This window comes from Arachis hypogaea, chromosome 19 (genome assembly GCF_003086295.3).
Source record: "Arachis hypogaea cultivar Tifrunner chromosome 19, arahy.Tifrunner.gnm2.J5K5, whole genome shotgun sequence".
NCBI classification, from domain to species: domain Eukaryota; kingdom Viridiplantae; phylum Streptophyta; class Magnoliopsida; order Fabales; family Fabaceae; genus Arachis; species Arachis hypogaea.
Genome location: NC_092054.1, coordinates 157,366,680 through 157,386,775, shown reverse-complemented (window position 1 = coordinate 157,386,775; position 20,096 = coordinate 157,366,680). Strand labels below are relative to the sequence as shown.

General features: G+C 31.8%; 2 protein-coding genes across 12 annotated transcripts; both read left to right on the top strand.

The window, feature by feature from the left end:
• Positions 1-7,530: 7,530 nt before the first annotated feature.
• On the top strand, positions 7,531-13,571 carry LOC112775279 (cysteine-rich receptor-like protein kinase 19). Of its 4 annotated transcripts, none has more exons than XM_072226469.1 (7): positions 7,531-9,051; positions 11,576-11,719; positions 11,843-11,964; positions 12,058-12,268; positions 12,552-12,621; positions 12,865-13,015; positions 13,120-13,571. In XM_072226469.1, exons 1-7 carry the CDS (start codon positions 8,223-8,225, stop codon positions 13,450-13,452), a joined length of 1,860 nt encoding a protein of 619 aa, XP_072082570.1. In that variant the 5' UTR covers positions 7,531-8,222; the 3' UTR covers positions 13,453-13,571. The 4 variants fall into 4 exon arrangements, with proteins under 4 accessions (XP_072082570.1, XP_025674606.1, XP_025674608.1 ...); XM_025818821.3 differs by having other exon boundaries at positions 12,384-12,621; XM_025818823.2 differs by having other exon boundaries at positions 8,002-10,539.
• An 891-nt stretch (positions 13,572-14,462) lies between these two features.
• Positions 14,463-18,669, top strand: LOC112775280 (cysteine-rich receptor-like protein kinase 10). Of its 8 annotated transcripts, none has more exons than XM_072226471.1 (9): positions 14,463-15,315; positions 15,395-15,771; positions 15,905-16,048; positions 16,165-16,286; positions 16,384-16,594; positions 16,716-16,953; positions 17,291-17,441; positions 17,536-17,803; positions 18,233-18,669. In XM_072226471.1, exons 1-9 carry the CDS (start codon positions 14,876-14,878, stop codon positions 18,277-18,279), a joined length of 1,998 nt encoding a protein of 665 aa, XP_072082572.1. In that variant the 5' UTR covers positions 14,463-14,875; the 3' UTR covers positions 18,280-18,669. The 8 variants fall into 8 exon arrangements, with proteins under 8 accessions (XP_072082572.1, XP_029151424.1, XP_025674612.1 ...); XM_029295591.2 differs by having other exon boundaries at positions 17,536-17,889; XM_025818827.2 differs by having other exon boundaries at positions 14,466-15,315; positions 15,905-16,057.
• The last annotated feature ends 1,427 nt before the right edge of the window (positions 18,670-20,096 follow it).

Below are 20,096 nucleotides of genomic sequence, written 5' to 3'. Positions count from 1 at the left end.
CTCTGACCCAACAAACACAAAATTTACAAAACTATGATACATATTCAGCAACAATGAGATGTAATTTCAATTTGAGTTGATGTATCTTACCTTCTTTTATCAATTCAATAAGCCTCTAGCAACCATTTCCCGAAGAAGTTTCTCGGCCATGTCATTCTCATCTTTTTCAAACAAAGCACGAATAACAGTTTCAAAAGTCACAGCATTTGGTAAGCAACCATTGCCTTCCATTTTTGACAAGAGTGTCAATGCTTCTTCAAACAAGCCCTCTTTGCAGAACCCATTGATAATAATATTGTATGTCCTCACATTTGGACCATAGCCTTTATCGGAAAGATCTTGAAAAATCTCTATTGCATCTATAAGTCTTCCACTTTTGCACAGCCCATCTATAAGTATGTTGTATGTATATATATCTGGATCAATGCCACTCTCTTTCATTTCCTTGAATAACATAAGTGCCTTGTCAACTCGTTTGATATTGAACATCCCATCCAACAAGGAATTGTAAGTGACTACATTAGTAGGTTGACCTCTTTCATGCATCTCGACAAGAAGGTCCAAAGCACAAGAGATTCTCTTTGATTTGCTCAAGCCATCAATAAGAGTGTTGTAAGTTACTGTGTTTGGAACTAAGTACTTACGACGCATTTCTTCAAAGAGATTCAAGGCTTCATCAACCATTTTAATTTTGCAGAAGCCATTAATCATGATATTGTAACTTTGAACATCAAGTGACTCTCTACTTTGGGCCATTGTGTTGAATACATATTTTGCCTTATTTACCTGATTAACCAAACAATATCCATCCATTAGGCTGTTATAAGTAACTACATCTGGTTTCACACCACGTCTTGCCATTACAGCCAATACACTCTTAGCATCTTTGATCTTTCCTTCCTTGCATAGCCCATCAATCAAAGTATTATAGGTATAAACATCAGGAGTAATGTTTATGAGAATCATATCATTTAGCAAAAGAATGGCTTCCTTGAGTTGACCCGCAAGGCACAATCCATAAATTAGAGTGTTGTACGTGATAACATTGGGAGAAATTTCCTTAGCAAGCATTTCAGAATATAAATGAAAAGCATCACTTACAAGCGTAACTTTGCATAGGCTATCAATAATTGGATTGTACATTACGACATTAGGAACAATTCCATGCTGTGGGATCTTTCTCAACACTTGAATAGCAGCTGATGTGTGTCCAATCTTACACAGCCCATTGATCAAGGTCCCATAAGTGACTTGGTCGAAGTGAAATCCATAAGCCAGCACTGTGGCATGAAAGTGCAGTGCTTTTTCAACATTCCCACAGAGACAGAGGCCTTTCAGGATTGTTGTCAACGTTACAGCATCAGGCTGAAAACCCATCCTGAAAATCTTGGCGAAAGCAGAGAAAGCAAGCGTCATACGTCTCATGCCGCAACAACAATTGATTAAGATGTTCAAAGTAAACAAGTTGGGAGCGATTCCCCTGGCTTGCAATTGCTGAAAAAGGGAGATGGCGGTGGGGAAATGGTTGGCCTTGGCAAGAGATCCCAAAATCTTGGTGAATTGGATGATGGATGGAGGAGGACGCATAGAGAGCATGCGAGTGAAGGAATCAACAGCTTCATCAAGTGATTGGGGCTGAGAGTGAGAGTGTAGGGATGAAGTTGAAGGGAAGCAAAGACGGAGAGCGGAGTGGGGAACAGAATTTGAGAATTGAAAAGCATACCTTAATTTGATTGGTGAGGATGAGAACAATGACAACATTCTTGCAATCAAAACTTACTATATTGGTTTGAGAGGAAAATAGAAGCAACGAGAAAGGGAGGAAAGGTAAATAGGTAATGGAACGAAAAATGATTTTTTTTTTTTTTTTTTGTTCGATCGAGGAGAAAAATTAGGAATAAAAAGTTGAATAATGAAAAAAAAAGTTGATGGGAATTAATAAAAAATTTTAATATTAAAAGAAAAAGGAGTAAAAAACTTGTTATGTTTTTTGACTTTTAATATTATTTTTTTAATATATTTTATAATATAAGAATAAAATTATTTTTTATAATATTTTTTATTTTAATATATTTAAAAAAATAAAAATATACTCAATTTTTTAAATTTTTTTCTTTTTAACCAAACATATTAGAGAGTGAAAGTAGTATTAAAATTATTGGAGATTATTCTTTTAAGAGAAAATCTTAAACGACCTTCACAACGAGATTTAATAAAAAAATTACGTCTCTCACCTTTATTCTTTATTTCTATAAAGCTGATTAATCTTTTTGTTATTTTTTTTCTATATTAATGAAATAAATTCGTGTGACATATTAAACTATTGATTTATCCGTTAAAAACTAATTATGATTGATAGATTTTTTTGTTGGGAGTCTCGTTGTGTTTTGACTAGTTGTTAGGGTCGTTTAGATTATATATATATATATATATTTGTTACTTTTTTAAATATATTGTTTAGATTATATATATATATATATATATATATATATATATATATATATATATATATATTTTTTAAATATATTGACTAAATTTACTGTGTAAAATTAAGAAATATTAGCAATTTTTATTTTATTTTTACTTATAAAAATTAAATTGAGAATATATTCGTAATTAACGTATTACATAAACATATTCTGAAGAAATTAACTAGTCTCACAATGTTAAAGAACAAGGGCCGAAATGAATATTTTTTTTTGTTGGGGCCAAAATGGTCCTTAGAAGAAATTACCAGCGGTGGAGATTAATATTTATTCTTTGTTTAATTGTTTCTACTTTTAAAATTTGCCAAAACTAAAGAATTAAGAGATTGGATTCTCTCAATTTTTTTTTACTTGAAGGGATAAAATGTGATCTCTCACTATATATTTTATAGAACCAAGAAAAAATATTGAAAGATTAAAAATCACATTTTATTCCATCAATTGAAAAAAAATTGAGATGATCCATTCCCAAGAATTAGTTACTTTTACCAAATAACCAATTTGGATGGGTCAAGTAGTCAATTCACTTGTCTGCTTAAACAATTCCGTCTTGTGCATGCAGTAACTTATTGGTCAGCATAAGAAATGGTACTCGAAAATTCATATCGCTAATAAAAATAACTTCAAAAGATACTAATGACAAATAAGCTCCTTAAAAATTTAAAAACACGCAAAAAAGCTAAATATTAAATATATATTCTAAAATATAATTTTGGGGATCAAATTTTAATATAAATTTTTGAACATATTATTAGAAAAATAAGATCTTTTCATTTTTAAATTTTGGTAACTTTATGTCAAATAATTTTTTTATAAAAATTTTCATCGAGAATGACCACATTATTTTGAAAAAAAAATAGAGATAAAATTTTGCTCCAAAACTTTATAAATATTTATTCAAATGTTATCACAAAATTAAGATAAAATAGATTTATCATTTGTTAAATATAAAAATTTTTGTCATTTATAAAAAATATGTTATTTATTGGTTATTTTTGTCACAATTTTAAATCATTCAAAAATTATTTTGTCAAAAAATTTTTGAGAGACTTTTCTGTCAAGCAAGTGAATCTTTCAAATACTAAATTGATAGTTAACTCTACTTTTATAAACTTGGCGATTGGATGGGGGTTTAGAATGAAGTGAAGGAATGAGATCGAAGATGAAGAAGAAGGAAAGGAAGGAGAGTGAAGTGTGGAATAAAATTAGGGATTTGGAGAAGAGTACCTAAAAGTTAAAGTGATCCTTGAGGTTGACAATGATAACATTCTTGTATTCAACATCTTAGGGTGTGTTTGACAAACTCGTTTGAAGAGAAAAAGCACGTTTAAGCTTATTGAAAGTTTCAATTTTTTGTTTGACTAACTTTTGATTTTGCAAACGTAGAAGTGATTTTGATGTCAAACCCAAGTTTGCCAGAAGTAACAATTTCTAGCTTCTGCGTTTCACTAAATATCTTTTTTTTTTTTTTTTTACCAATTTTATCCTTCAGACATGTTATTGTATTATTTATGGAATTCTTATTATTTCTCCTTATATGAACTCTCTTTTTCTATTATTTATTATTTTTATTTTTTTGTTAAATTTTTATTTGACACTATACACTGTTTATAATTGTGATTTTTGTATATTATATTTATTATTATCTTTCCATAATATGATTTATTGATCACATTAGGTAAAGTAAATTAAACAAAAAAGTAACCATAAATAATAATAATAGTAAAAAATTATAGGTACTAAAAAAGAATATTAAAAGAACTAAAAATATACTATATAAAATACATCATCAAAAACTTTTAGATTTGTTTCCATTTCTACCAGGATAAATATTTAATTTTATTATTTTTAGTATTCTTTTGTATAATTATAATTCTAGTATATACAATTTTTTATTGTAATTTTTTTATAATATAAATTATGATCCCATTAAAAAAAATAAATTAAATAAAAAATTAATCATATGTATTAATAAAATCATAAACGTTGGATTCTAAAATATTATTAAGAATAAGATTATTGAGAATATTAAAACAAAAATACGATGTAAAAAAATACTAAATTAACATTTTCACGTTAATATTTAAAATTTGAAAAAATATAATATATTTGATTAAATACTCTTATATATATAATTCATATTTCTTATTTTTAATATAAAATATATTTTGCTAATTTTTATATGTTATTTTTATTTTAATAAATAAATATTAATTTTATTATAAAATTAATTAATAAAATTATTCAAATATCTAAATTAAAATAACTGGATAATATAAAAAAATTATTTAAGTTGATGTCTATTTTAGTAATTTTTCATTAAAAAGTGATTTTGAATAGTGTAATCCAAATAATATTTATTTTACTATAATCTATTTTGATATAAAGATAGCCAAACATAAATCACTTCAATACAAACTTACTTTTCATCAAAATCCAAGTTTGCAAAATCAATTTTATACAAACTCTCGTTTGCAAACTGTAATCCAAACACACACTTAGCGATTCACTCTTTCGTCGTTATTTTGTTTGAAGAAGTGCTTTGTATTGATGATAGTTCATTCAACTTTTAACACAGGATAAACTACAAAAAATGCATCTGAATTATTTTATCATCCACAAAAATACTCTTAAATTTTATTATCGACAAAAATTTTCTCAAATAATTTAAAACGTGACAAAGTACACACCTATGAATAAAGATATTCTATGTTAACAAAAAAGAATAATGCTGCAATGGAGCTCTTTATATAGTAAATGAGTCACCATATTTTTTCGTTAACAGAACAGGTCTTTAATCATGACATGATAATTTTTGTACATTTTAAAATTATTTGAGAATATTTTTGTTGATAACAAAATTTAAAAATATTTTTACCTGTGTCAAGATAATTTATATGCATTTTTTGGTGATTTCTCTTTAATTATTTACCATATTATTAGGTGTAATTTTTCATTACATCAAATTTTCTTTGCTTTTTTTTATTTCACTTAAAGATCGTATATAAAAGATCATATTTTAAAAAAATATTCTCTTATTTGTTAGTATTAGAAGTATAATCATTTATATTATCTTTTTTTATCAACTTAAATTTTTTAAAAGAAATAATTTTATGATAATTAGTACAATTAAGAATTAATGTATTTGAATTGGCAATCCCTTCTTTTATGACAAAAAAAAATTTGAGTAAACTAACAAAAATGCATTATTGATCCATTAAAAGAAAAAAAATTAAAAAGTAAAAAAAGTTTTAGTTTATTGAGAATATAAATTATTTTAAATATTTTTTAATGATACCAATTTTTAAATAATAATTGAATATAAACATAATAAGACGCTATTAAATATATGTATATTACCCAAAAGTGTATTATTTGTAAAGTTTGACCAATTCAAAAGGTAAAAAAAAGTTATGGATTTTAATTAAAAGTCATCACCATACAACTCATAAATACATAAGTTGATAATATCACAAGTTGTCAAGTTGTCACATTTGTAATGTAATTTTATTATTTAATTAATATAAATAAGTGATTTAGTTAGCTTAGACTGATATGAATAAAATTAGATAATACAGTGAGTGTTTAGAGAAGAATAATCATGTATATTAGTATTTTTTATTTGTATTTGTTTGAATATTTATACAATTTAGTTTAGTACTGATAGGTATTATTAGTGTAATTAAAACTTAATATTGGATAGCATATCACAAATTATTACTTTGTATTTCTGTATCAAGTATTTTATTTGAATAAAGTAATTATTTGTTTAAGAGCTTTTTGAAAGAGATTTGGATAAATTTTTATAGTGGTTTCCGAAATTGATGACGTGTACTAAAATTGTTCTTGAAATTCTAATTGCGTCAATTACGTCTCTGAGATTGGAAAAATTGTATTATAGTAGTCTCTGACCTATTTTTCGTTAACAATGCGCTGATGTGATTTGATGACGTGGACCTTTGGTAACATGTGTCACCTCATGATTTGGCTACGTGTAATAGTATGATGACGTGTCGGTCAACGACACATGGCATGCTAACGTAGATGGATATGCCACATGTTACAATGCTATTTTGCTGCGTGTCAGATTATGCCACGTGTCGCAATGCTATTTGTCCACGTGTCATCCACTATATCATCATTACATGTGCGTTAAATGGGCCCTTACTTTGTCTGAATTTTAATTTTCTGTTTTTTATCATATGGGCTTAGCCCAACAAATAAGAAGGCCAAGCCAGCCCAATTATGAATTTTCATTCTACTCGTTAGTAGTTTAGTGGAGAGTTGACCCTGTAAACTCTAAAACATTTGTGATACAAGTATAAAAAGCAACATTGACAAAAAAAAAAAAAACAACAAAAAAACATTTGTGATATGCTCTGTTGAAAGTAATCTGATTCTTTTGACTTCATGTTTTGTTTGGTTTTTTAGGTCTGTTGAGATGAAAGGTTGAGTAGGATGGGGTCGGATCTTGAGTGCGAGATCTGCGGAGTAAAAGGTTGGTGGATTACGTTATACTTGATTGGTAAGTGAAATTATCTACAAAGACACTTCGATATTAAAGTAAATATCCGTACAAAAAAGAGACTAATTAAGATAAAAAAATGTGACGACTCTTAGGAAAAAGATAAATCCCTCTCTTTTATCCTTTGTCCTTGAGTGGACCCATTTATCTAAAAACTTCCGCCAGCTATCCGAACATTGATGAAGGGTATCGTATCATCTAATGGTTCGGACGGGTCGATAATCTGTCGAATCGTGGGTCCATCAGATGGACCCCTAATTCTTATTGGACTGAGCCGAAACATAGAGGTGCCGCGGATCGATCGGATCGGATATGGCCGAAAATTTGATCTGATCCGCACAATTTTCATCGGATCGGATATGATATCCGCACTTTTTAGTGCCGGATCCGATCCGATCTGCAAATGTGCGGATCGGATCAAATCAAATATCGGATATATCCGCATAATTAAATCTTCTCTTTTTAATCATATTTCAATGTAAAATAATTCAATAAAAATATTTCTTTCATACTTTTAAACTTATTTATTCCTAAAATATTTTTAATCAAACTCTTTCTAAATAATAAAAATAAAATAATACAATATATGAATAATAATTACTAACTAAAACATATAAATAAGTAAATATAATACCAAACATATATATATTTTTAATTATGAATACGCGGATGTAGAGCAGATATCCGCGATCCGATCCGCAAAGGGTGCAGATCGGATCCGATCTGCAAATGCGGATATTTTCTGCAGATTTACGGATACGATCCGATCCATAGACACTCTTATCGAAACCTGTCTAAAAAAAAGAAAATAATCTGACTTCTGATATTCCTTCAGCGCTGCCTGCTTCACAGATTCGTTTATCTCATCAATCTTGTAGCTAGCTACTACCAAAGTTGCAAAACTTCCATGAATGAATGTGTTTGAGTTTCCATGGACATATACCTGACACGTAGTACATATATAGTTGATTTGACCATTCAAATTTCTATATTCTCATTTGAATCTTCTTATTGCCAGACTCTATTTTTTTTCTTTTCCAAAAACACCACCGTATGTAACAAGTCATCAAAACTACTTTTGCCAAGACAACTGACTAAACTTGTTGATTATTTGCCTCTAATGTTCCATACTAACCAATCAAGGCATCATTCTTTTGCATATTCACAACAATCATATCCATATCCAAACGCCAAACGATCAAGCTATTTCTATGTCTTTCCTCAAACCCATATTACTCCAAATTTGCCTTTTCTTATTCTTCAAAGTTTCCATGGACGAAGCAAATGACAATAACCAACTTGAGTACCTCAGTCACAGTTGCTCAACCAACAAAACCTTCCCTCCCAACACCACCTACGAATCCAACCTACACACCCTCCTCACCTCTTTCTCTTCCGTTGCCGCCACTGCCGAGTTCTACAACACCACTTCCTCCGGCGGAGATGCCACCGGCGAAACAATCTATGGCATGTTCATGTGCAGGGGCGACATCAAGAGCCAGAAATGCCAAAAATGCATTGAAATGGCAACCCAGAAAATAGCCTTAAGTTGTCCAAACTCCAAAGAAGCCATAATTTGGTACCATGAGTGCATGGTTCGTTACTCCAACCGCTCTTTCTTCTCAACCGTGGACGAATGGCCGCGGCCTAAGTACATCAGTCATCACGAAACGTCGAATATAACCACGGAAGGGAGCTATGGATGGTTGTTAGCAACCACGTTGAACGATGCCATTGCTGAGGCTGCGAAATCTGCCAATGGCAATAAGAAATTTGCAACAAAACATGTGAGCTTGGGAGGGTCTCAGAATGTGTATACACTTGTTCAGTGCACACCTGATTTGTCGAGTCAAGATTGCAGCAAGTGTTTGAATGATGTGATGAAAGATATTCCTATCTGCTGTTTGGGAACAGATGGTGGAATGGTTTTGTATCCAAGCTGCAATTTGATGTTTGGCTTACATCGATTCTACTCCGACGCTAATCTTCCTATTAATTGGTACCAACTACCCAAACCTTTTGTTGGTAAACCACTTTCAGGTAAACCTCTTACTATGTTATTAAATATCTTCAATTAATTCTTGTCGGTTTGCAAAGAAAAATGTTTCATTTGGCGTATACACATACACTTGCTAGTTAGTGGTAGTTATTTGTCAGTTAAAGTATAGCTAATGATTTTCGTAAATAATTTATAACTTAATTAAAAAATGTCATAGTTGCACAAATAATACTATTGTAGAAAAAGATATAGCGGTGTAAGAGATAAATTGATTAGGGAAAGTATTCTCGAGTTTATGCGCAAATGGATGGACCTACTTGGCAATTTGGCATAAAATAATAATAAACATATGAATAAATAAAATAAATCAAAAGACTATTTTCCATGTGTTTCATAGCTTTCATATTTCCAAAAGACTGCAAGATAACTAGTGGTTATCTACATATATAAATAATAATTTTTTCCCTTATTTTTAATCAATTACATCTAATGTAGAATATGATTCCATTCTGGCCAGCTGGCTATAGTGATAGTTGTTGAAATGATCATGTTCTAGCCACCACCAACCAATCAACCCACCCATATCAATAATCTCCCTCTAATTACTCTCCACTTTAATTAAACACGAAAGATCAGAGTTAGTTAGGAATGATGTAATATAATGTCTTTTCTTAAACTCATATTATTCAACTACCTTTGCTTCTTTCTCACTCTCATCACCACCTTCAATTTGTTCATAACCGAAGCCAGTAATAATAATAATAATCATAGTAATGAGCTTGATTACTTGAAATGCGATTGTTTAAACAACAAAACCATCTCTCCCATTATTCCCACTACCATCTACAGATCCAACCTCCAAACCCTTCTCACCTCCCTCTCTTCCCACGCGGCCACCGCCGGCTTCTACAACGCCACCGCCGGCGGCGGCCACCCGAACGAAACAATCTATGGGATGTACATGTGCCGCGGTGACGTCAGCAACCAGACATGCCAAGAGTGCGTAGAAACAGCAAAGCAGGAAATAGGGTCAAGGTGTGGGAATAACTCGAAAGAAGGCATAATTTGGTACCACCAATGCTTCCTTCGCTACTCGAATCGTTCGTTCTTCTCTACCTTGGATGAGTGGCCTCGCCTTGAGTACATCGTTCACAACAATGGCAGCAATCCGGGCAATGAAGGAAGCTACGGGTGGTTGTTGGCGAGCACGTTGAACGAGGCAATTGAAGAGGCGAAGAGCAAGATGAAGAAATTTGCAACAAAACACGCGAGCTTGAATGGTTCTAAGAATGTATATACACTTGTTCAGTGCACTCCGGATCTGTGGAGAGAAGATTGCAGTAAGTGTTTGAATGATTTAATGAAGGATATTCCTATGTGCTGTTTGGGAACCGATGGTGGGATGGTTGTTTCTCCAAGCTGCAATTTGATGTTCGGATTACGCCAATTTTACTCCAATGTTACTATTCCTACCACCTGGAATTCACTACCTAATTCTAGACTTGGTAAATATCAAACTAAGCTTTCAGGTAAAACTTTCCTCTTGCTTCCCTGCCATCTATTCTAATACTTGTTCTTTTAGTTTGGCTTAATTTTGTAATTTTTTACTTTTTTATTTATTTTATGCTAAATTTTTGTTTACTTTTAGGTAAAAATATCCTTACAATTAACTAAATGTGAAGTTCATAGTTAAAAGTTCTTAAATAATTTGACAGATTTAACTAAATTATTATCTAATAGTTCTTAACTATCATCCTCAAATAAATTTAAGAGCCATTAGACTATTTGATAGCATGCCATCCGGAGTTTCAACCTTACTTTTAAGAGCCATTAGACTGTTTGATAGCATGCCATAACATTACTTGTCCCAAAAACTTAAACTAATAGTAAAAAAAGAAAAAGAAAAAATATAGGTAGACAATAAGAATGCTAAACAATGTGAACAATAGATATGTTAGATGTTCAATTAATAGGTATGCAGATTATTATATTCATGATTTTTAATTGGATAATTATTTTTTTTTTGTTCGATTTACTCATGCATAGTTAACAATGACTGGATGTTTAATTCATCAGGTGTCTAGATAGTTATCCTAATGTTAAGGTTTAGGACGTAATTTGAGGTGAAGTGTTTTTTACTTTATTGGGTCAACTCTAGAGTCCCTTATTCATCATATTATTTACAAAAGTCATTGTCTATTTAACAAAAAAAAAAAAAAACAGATGAGATTGACTTTGTGACTTAAAAATAAAATTATTTGACTGTGTGTAAAACTTTTATTTTTAATATTGTCTCAAAATTAAATTCATAATATTTGAACAAAATGCTAAGACTCCCAAGTGGAAATAATAGCTAAGAAGCAATAATTCAAATGGCATAGTCTCTCCATACTCAATTAAGAGGTTGCGGGTTCGAGTCTCCATATCTTCGGTAAAAAAAAAAAAGTGGAAATAATACTTCAACTTATTGGAAATAATACTTCAACTTATTAAGCGATATTTATGAAAACCACTGAAGATACACTTGCATTATTGAATTCACGGGCAATATTGATTGTTATGCAGGAGAACCAAGTGGCAGAAGAAGATTAAAGATTATCATAGCGTCTACTGTTCCTATTGTTGCTTTCTTGATGCTTTATTTCTTTGGCTATCATTTCCGGCGGATAAATGCTCTGCGGCGTTATAAGGCTATCCTTAAAGAAAATTGTATGTAATGTGTGTAAAAAGGAAAATCAGTCCTTATGAACTTTCGTTTTCTAATTAAGCTTAGCAATTATATATTTTATTCTTATGCTGCATGCTATTCATATTTCGCATATCTTTGTGTAGTTGGAAACGAAAGTACTACTTTGGAGTCATTGCAATTTGACTTAGTTACGATTGAAGAAGCAACAAACAATTTTTCTTGTTCAAACTTGATAGGTAAAGGTGGATTCGGAGAAGTTTACAAGGTGAGAGATGAAATTATTAGTACAATATATACAATTATACATGTTACTTTATTTTGTTTTCTTCTTGTATTAATTGCTAAGTTATTTATATAGGGTATTCTTTCTGATGGACGAGAAATAGCGGTAAAAAGATTGTCAATAACTTCCGAGCAAGGCATTGCAGAATTTAAGAATGAAGTTTTGCTGATAGCTAAACTTCAACACAGAAATCTTGTTGCATTATTGGGATTTTGCTTACAAGAAGGAGAGAAAATACTTATTTATGAATTTGTTCCTAACAAGAGCCTAGACTACTTTTTATTCGGTTAGTTTGTTAATCCCTTGAGCTTAATTTTTATAAAGTTCCTTGTTGTTTTCTTTGTATTCATGGAATTCTATTTGTTATCTCTCACCTGTACCTTCCTTGATAAATTTTGCAGGTTCTGAACTGCATAGGCTATTAAGTTGGTGTGAGAGATTTAAAATTATAGGCGGAATTGCTAGAGCAATTCTTTATTTACATGAGTATTCTCGCCTCAAAATTATACACCGTGATATCAAACCTAGTAATATTTTATTAGATGCCAACATGAATCCTAAAATTTCAGATTTTGGCATGGCGAGAATGGTTGCTATTGATCAAGATCAAGGACGAACACGTAGAATTGTCGGAACATAGTAAGTTCTAAACTTGTTAATTGCTTACCATCTAAATACACTTGGCATGTGTTAAATTGGATTTATAAAGATCAGATACTTAGAAACGTTACAATGATAACCATTTAACTATTTAATGTGCATCTTATACATAGATAAGCATAATATTTATTTTGGTTAGATTATCCACAAAGAAGTTATTGTTATTCTTTATGTATTTTACTATTGCTTGTTGTTTTAATATTATTGATTTCCTTTTTGCAGTGGTTATATGTCTCCAGAATATGCTATGTTAGGAAAATATTCGGAAAAATCTGATATCTTCAGTTTTGGAGTTATGATTTTGGAAATTGTTAGTGGCAAAAAAAATTCAAGTTCTTATGACTCTTACTACAACGATGGTCTCTTGAGTCATGTAAGTACCAAACAACTAGTTTTTCTCAATCAATTTAATAAAGTGTATATATATACACACACATACACATGATTTCAGTGTTTAATATGATGAGATGGTTGTAGGCTTGGAAGCAATGGAGAGATGGGACACCATTTGAAATACTGGACCCAAATCTACATGAATCATGTTCTCAAATGGAAGTGATTAGATGCATCCAAGTTGGTTTACTATGTGTTCAAGAAAATCCTAATGATAGGCCACAAATGGCAGAAGTAGTTTCATATCTAAGTAACCTCTGCATTGAGTTGCCATTTCCTCGCGAGCCTGCTTTTTTTGTACATGGTAGAATGAATCCAAATATGGTCGCAGTAGAAGTTGATTTAGGACACCTAAGCAATAGTTCCACTCAACATTCACTCAACGAAATGTCTATTAGTATCTCTGTTCCACGATAGTACGAGGTCAATTGAAACCATTACACGTGTGTGTTAGTGTGTACATATATGAAATTAAAATTCTTTTATTCAAATAATGGATATAAATCATATAATAAATATTAGTTACTTTGAATTAATGTGCAAAGACTTGTTCTGAATTCAACTGTGAGAGCACATTTGGTTCTTTATATTTATTTCTCTCTTTGTGCCCACAAGGGAATTTGTTTATTTGTTGTAGAAAAGTTGTGTTGCTTCTTGTTTATAGAGGAACATGTTCTAGTTCATTAATGAATGTGTCTGCTATTCCTGAAAAGAGCAAGTCCTGAATTATTGTGTGTTCTACTTTTAAGTTCTTTTCTGGTTCTGAGCATTTTTCTCATAATATAAATCTTCCAAGAGAATATTTGGTTTTGGAATTAAAATGGAGGAGGTAGGAGTAAATGATTCGTTAAACCAAGAAATAAAATAATCTGAGTAAAATACGCATATAAAAATTGGGAGAAGAGTTAGTTGTGCTCCCTAGCTGCAAAATCAGGTTCGAACTCTTCCAGTTTTATTCCTACATTTCTACGTTGAATGCTACTGCATTTGATGGAGACCCTCTATTGTTCAAAGGTATTTTATTTTCCTTGGAATAAAATTAGTCTGTTAAAAATGTTTCTTCTGTAATAAAATTTCATTAGGTATTTTCCTTGGAATCTTTTCTGTTGTCCTTTGCCTAAGTACCTTAATAATTACATAATGTGAAACAGACAACTAGATTTTTTTTAACGAACTTTCCAACTCATTAACAGTGATCAAATGCTTTTAATTAATGCAACGGGCTAAAAAATCCGATGCTTACGTCCCCATCAATGAGTAATGGGGGTAGCCAAGTTGCCATCTAGGACCCATGCAAAAGTGTTGGCTTCGCCACCTACAAGATTTGACAAAACGATTGGATAAGAATCTCAAGATAAATACAATTCGACACTTACATTTTATTTTCTCAAATTGAAATAAATATAAGTTTGCAAATAATAATCCACAGAGAACGAAGAAGGTGTGTCATTCACGTTTCCAACTTTCCATTATTGGCACAGTCGCTAGCTCAATCGTCCAAAGAGGGTCAAATCCTGCTTTGTTGACTCATGCTCACGGTTCTAATTATAGATAGAAACTCAGGTGGAGTCGACTTCACGTGAAGTTAATAGCGGAGAACTGTTAGATGATTTGACTAATTTGACTAAATTTTCATCTAACAGCTCTCAGCTATCAACTTCACGTAAAGTCTACTGCCATCCAATTATATCATACATTTTCTTTTCATATATAGCCACCTCTACAGTGCTCCTTTTCAACGAACATTTACAACACTAAAGAGTTATCATTATTATCGTTTCCTTATTTTCCCTTTCTTAATGCAGAAACCTTTATTCACAACTTCACCACCTTCATCATCATGTTCGACACCAAAAATATCACACTACCATTCTTACTTAGAACCCTAACACTAACAGTACTTTTGACTTCAGAACATGCCTCAGCTTCTGTTTTCGATTCAGTCAACTGCACAACCAACTCCACCTTCGCTCCAAACAGCACCTTCGACGTCAACCTCAGCACACTCTTCTCATATCTTACTTCCAACGTCACCAACGGCAACAATCTCAGGTTCTTCAACGCAACTGCAGGCTCTCACGGTTCAGACGCCGCCGTCTACGGCCTCTTCATGTGCCGCGGTGACGTGCCACTTGCACTGTGCCGAGAGTGCGTCGGTTTCGCAGCGCAGAACATAGCCTCGTCGTGTCCTTCTGCTAAAGAGGCTGTCATCTGGTACAACGAGTGCTTGTTACGCTACTCCAACAGATTCTTCTTCTCCACCATGGACGAATGGCCAAGGTACCTACACTACAGTTTAAGAATTTCAATTCGTTTGAGTTGAAAAGTTTTGGATCTTGTATAATCTGCTTGTGTTTAGGTACCAGATCAAGATCCCGTTGGGGGACCCTGTGGTTTTGCACAGCAAAGGTTTCTACAGTGCTTTAGGGTCCATATTCAATGGGATTGGAAATGAAGCAGCGTTGGCTCTTAGCGGTTCTGATAACAAGTATGCAGTGAAGCAAGCCGCCGCCACTGCCACCACCACAGTGTACGGTCTTGCTCAGTGCACGCCGGACCTCTCAGCCGCTGACTGCAAGCGGTGTATCGTGGACGCGGCGGCTGAATTTCCAAGGACTTGCTGCGGCGGGAGCATAGGGGGAAGTGTTTTGTTTCCAAGTTGCATTGTTAGGTATGAAACGTACCCGTTTTATCAGCATTCAGGTACCTCCGGGACATTAACAACAACTAATAAGGGTCAGTTCATATTCTTTCTTTTAATTAATATTAAAAATCAATTAGAAATGAATGTTAGGAATAGGATTATCAAAGTTTTTGCATCCATTCAAATTTGAGTAAGAAAAGGTTAAATAGTTCTATGTTTTGACAGGAGGAGGAAATAGCAGAACACAAGTGATTGCTATGGTTGCAGTTGTGGTTGTGATTTTGGTGATGGTTTTATGCTTTGGCTACTTTTACCTTCGAAGAAAACTGAGGAAGAGACGCAAGACTGGTCTCAGAATCAGAAAAAACTGTAATTCCAGTTAACTAGTTTCTTCTTACTCTCAACTCTCAACTCTCAACTCTCAACCTTGATAGAAAAGCCTAGAGTAGTTTGAAACTGTTCTTGTGAACTTTGTTTTGTTGTAGTTAGGCCTGATATGAGTGCCTCAGAGTCTTTGGAATTTGATTTGGATACAATTCAATTCGCAACAAACAATTTTTCTCAAGGGAGCAGGATAGGCAAAGGAGGGTATGGAGAAGTCTACAAGGTGCTACATTATGTAAAACTATGTGATGAGAATAATGTAACATTATGGTTCTTGTTCTATTTTCTTGCACTTTCGTACTAATGGCCTGAAGTTCTAGGGAATTCTTCCTAGCGGAGAAGAAATAGCAGTGAAGAGGCTCTCAAGAAATTCTGGACAGGGGGTGGAGGAGTTCAAGAATGAAGTATTGTTGATAGCTAAACTTCAGCACAGGAATTTGGTGAGGTTAATGGGATTCTGCCTCGAAGATCAAGAGAGTATACTTATCTATGAATATGTACCTAACAAGAGCCTTGATCACTTCCTATTTGGTATGCTAGTTCAATTATTTGTTATCTTTTTTACATCATAATTTAATTAAATTATTTAGTTGTTCATAGGAAAGATCCCTTCTGTTTTTTCTCACCTGGTTTTGGTTGATGACAATCTTAGATCCCTCCAAGCGAAGAGAATTAACTTGGTCGCAACGTTATAAAATCATAAAAGGAATTGTTCGAGGAATTCTTTATCTTCACGAAGATTCTCGTCTCATGATAATACATCGAGACCTCAAACCAAGCAATGTTCTACTAGATAATCACATGAATCCCAAAATTTCTGACTTTGGAATGGCGAGGATAGTAGATACAGATCACATCCAAGGATGTACTAACAGAGTTGTGGGCACATAGTGAGTCATATATCCTTAACTTTACCAGCTAAATCCCTCTACACATGATAAATTCACCTTTTTTTTTCTTCATTTATTATCTTGAAAAGATATAGAAAACGAGTACTATCCTTCCTGTCACATTAGTTCAAGTTAAAAGTTGAAAATATATTGGCTAATTTGCCGGTTCAATATTTGTGATCAAAGAAAAATAATATGTGCAATGTAATGCAATACTACATGAAAATATTTCTAGACTTGTACCATTTTTATTTGGGTTAGATGGTATCAACTAATCTTTCTTGCTTGGCTAGTTTATTATATTGTACTAATACTTTTTTAACCCTTTATTATGCAGTGGTTATATGTCTCCGGAATATGCAATGCATGGACAATTTTCAGTAAAATCAGATGTTTTTAGTTTTGGAGTCATGGTGCTTGAGATTATAAGTGGAAAGAAGAATTCTTCTTCTTTTGATTCATGTCGTATTGACGACCTCTTGAGTTATGTGAGTATCAAGTCCCCAAAATTTCATGTGATGAACTCTGTTAGAATATTCAAATCAAATCAAAACATATCATTTATTTAATTTGTGATTTCAGGCATGGAAACTGTGGAATAGTGATGAATCAGTATTTCAATTGCTGGATCCAGTTCTGCAAGAATCTTATAATCCAAATGAAGTTGAAAGATGTATTCAGATTGGATTATTGTGTGTACAAGAAAATCCAGATGAGAGGCCTACAATGGGGACCATAGCTTCATATCTTACAAATGATTCAGTTGAAATGCCATATCCTCAGGAACCAGCATTTTTCATGAAAGGAAGGACAAGAAGGCATGCATCTGGACATGAATCACATTCATCAGGTCACACCACCAAATATTCTTTCTCATCCTCTGTAAATGAGATGCCTACAACTGCTTTCTTCCCTCGATAGTCCTCTTTTTTTTAGGTATAATATAATATAATATATAACAAGATTTTAATTATCTTATACATAACTTATCACTTTACTTTTGTGGGTGTTGTGACTATTGCTTAGTTTTCTCTGTTTTTTTCTTCCTTTGTTATTCCTTCCCTAATTTTGACCTGAGGAATTGCTTAATTTTATGTGTAACGTATCGAATATTTTTTAAGGGATATGTGTTAATTAATACGTTTAAAACAAAAGCTTAAAGTATACACAGCTATTTTTAAATAAAACTTTATTAATATAAATCGTTTATACTAGTGTTAGCCCCTAGATTTTACATATTAAACTGAGAATAATGGTGAAATATTGCTGATAATTCCAGAATCTATATTAAAGAGATATTGGAAAGAATTGGTAGGAGGGACATAAATGGTGAGATGTGGTTGCGGCAGAGTGGGTTAATCTAACATAACATGAAGAAGAAGAGTTGAACTAGTAAAAAAAAAAAGAAAATTGGAAGTGTAAATTAATTCCAATTTGCATGATTGCATCAAACTAAACCGCCACAACCGGTGTCAAAGACCAGAAAAAGAAAGAGCCATGTTGGTAAACCCTGTTCCAGAAGTGGGTGAGGAGGCATGTGGGAAAGCTGATCCGGAAAGAAGGGCCAAGTGACAATGATGGTGGAAGACTGGTGGTGGATGGAAAAAGCATACATTTTATATTTTGATGCAAGATATAGTTTGTAATTTATTTTGAAACCTTGTAAATGCTTAAAAAGAAAAATAATAGAATTTCTGATTTCTTTCCTCTTGTCAATGATCAATTTATTCTGAGCTAATTTTTTTTAGCAGGAGTAATATTTTTCGTAGTAATTAAAGTATTATGTTTTGGTTAATAAGAGTGTGATATGTTTGTTAATTTTGAATAAAATTTGACCAATTTAAAAATAATATTTGATATATTTTTTGTCAAAAATATTATAATACATAAAAAAACTAATTATTAAATCAATTATCATATATATATATATATTATACAAATAACTAATTTTTATGTATACTAATATAATAATTATTTTTTATTAGTTTATTGTCATGTGCTATTCTAAAAAAAATAAAAACATTATTTTATAAGATTATGTTATGTATATACTAAAATTATAGTCATTAAAGTTAGCTATTAATATAAAATAGATGTTAAAATATAATTAAATACATATTAAAAATAAATTAAACTATACATATATTTATACACAAATACATTAATACATGTTAGAATATAAATATATATTAAAAATAAAATAAATTTTATATATATTTATACATAAATACATTGATAACTAATTTTAATATAAGAATAATATTTTTATATTTTATAATAAATGATAGAGATTGCTGGCAACTAAGAACCTCTATGATAGACAAAGTGGCTAAGTAACTGAAAATGCCACAAAATTCTCAAGGTATGATTTGACTTATTAGTGAATTCTTTCCGTACAAACTTGATATGTTTAGCCTGTGAAAGACATACTATTCTATTAGGTTAAACAGCTTTGTGAAGCAAATTATGTTTGCAACATGGAAAAGGCAATCATGCAAAATGAGTTATACAACTATCATTATTATCATGAACGAGAAATCAATATCTCCATAAAGATAATTCTATATAGTTCTAGGCAAAAAATTATGCATCATTATCAAAAGTCCCAGATTTTTTTGGGTAAGGCAAGAATAAAAGGAGTTGATCAAACTCATGGAAATAATATCAAGTTACCAATATAATTCAACAATATTATTATTGTAGGGGCATGGTAATGAGTTTTCATTAGTTTTCTTGCATATTGCGAAAAAGCACTGATTTTTAATTCAAACAATCTAGAAATCAGACTTGCCCAAGCATTGCAGTTACCATCAAAATATCAAACAAAATGATAAGAGTAATGTTAGAGAATTATCAAAATTTATTATTTTTTATCAGTAATTAGTCATTAATATTTAAAATTATGGGTTAAAGTATGTTATTAAATTATTATACTAAAATAATCAGATTAATAACTAAAAGTGATGGCCAAACATAATAAATTATGATGTTGGTAAAGCTTAAATATGGTGGAGACGTAAACAACAGGCCAAAACCTGTTTCAGGCTAAAGACAGAGCAGCACAGCCAAACCTTGCATGCTGGGAGAGCTGAACCGGAAAGAAGGGCCAAGTGACAATGATGGTGGAGCCGTGGAGGACCGGA

Excerpts from the sequence above, each read along its gene's own strand:
- LOC112775279 (XM_025818820.3), top strand. The coding sequence starts at position 9,672 with ATGTCTTTTCTTAAACTCATATTATTCAACTACCTTTGCTTCTTTCTC. Across the intron at positions 10,540-11,575 it reads ATATCAAACTAAGCTTTCAG|GAGAACCAAGTGGCAGAAGA; the intron begins GTAAAACTTTCC and ends ATTGTTATGCAG. Across the intron at positions 12,269-12,383 it reads CCTAGACTACTTTTTATTCG|GTTCTGAACTGCATAGGCTA; the intron begins GTTAGTTTGTTA and ends TAAATTTTGCAG.
- LOC112775280 (XM_025818824.3), top strand. The coding sequence starts at position 14,876 with ATGTTCGACACCAAAAATATCACACTACCATTCTTACTTAGAACCCTA. Across the intron at positions 15,316-15,394 it reads ACCATGGACGAATGGCCAAG|GTACCAGATCAAGATCCCGT; the intron begins GTACCTACACTA and ends GCTTGTGTTTAG. Across the intron at positions 15,772-15,904 it reads ATTAACAACAACTAATAAGG|GAGGAGGAAATAGCAGAACA; the intron begins GTCAGTTCATAT and ends ATGTTTTGACAG.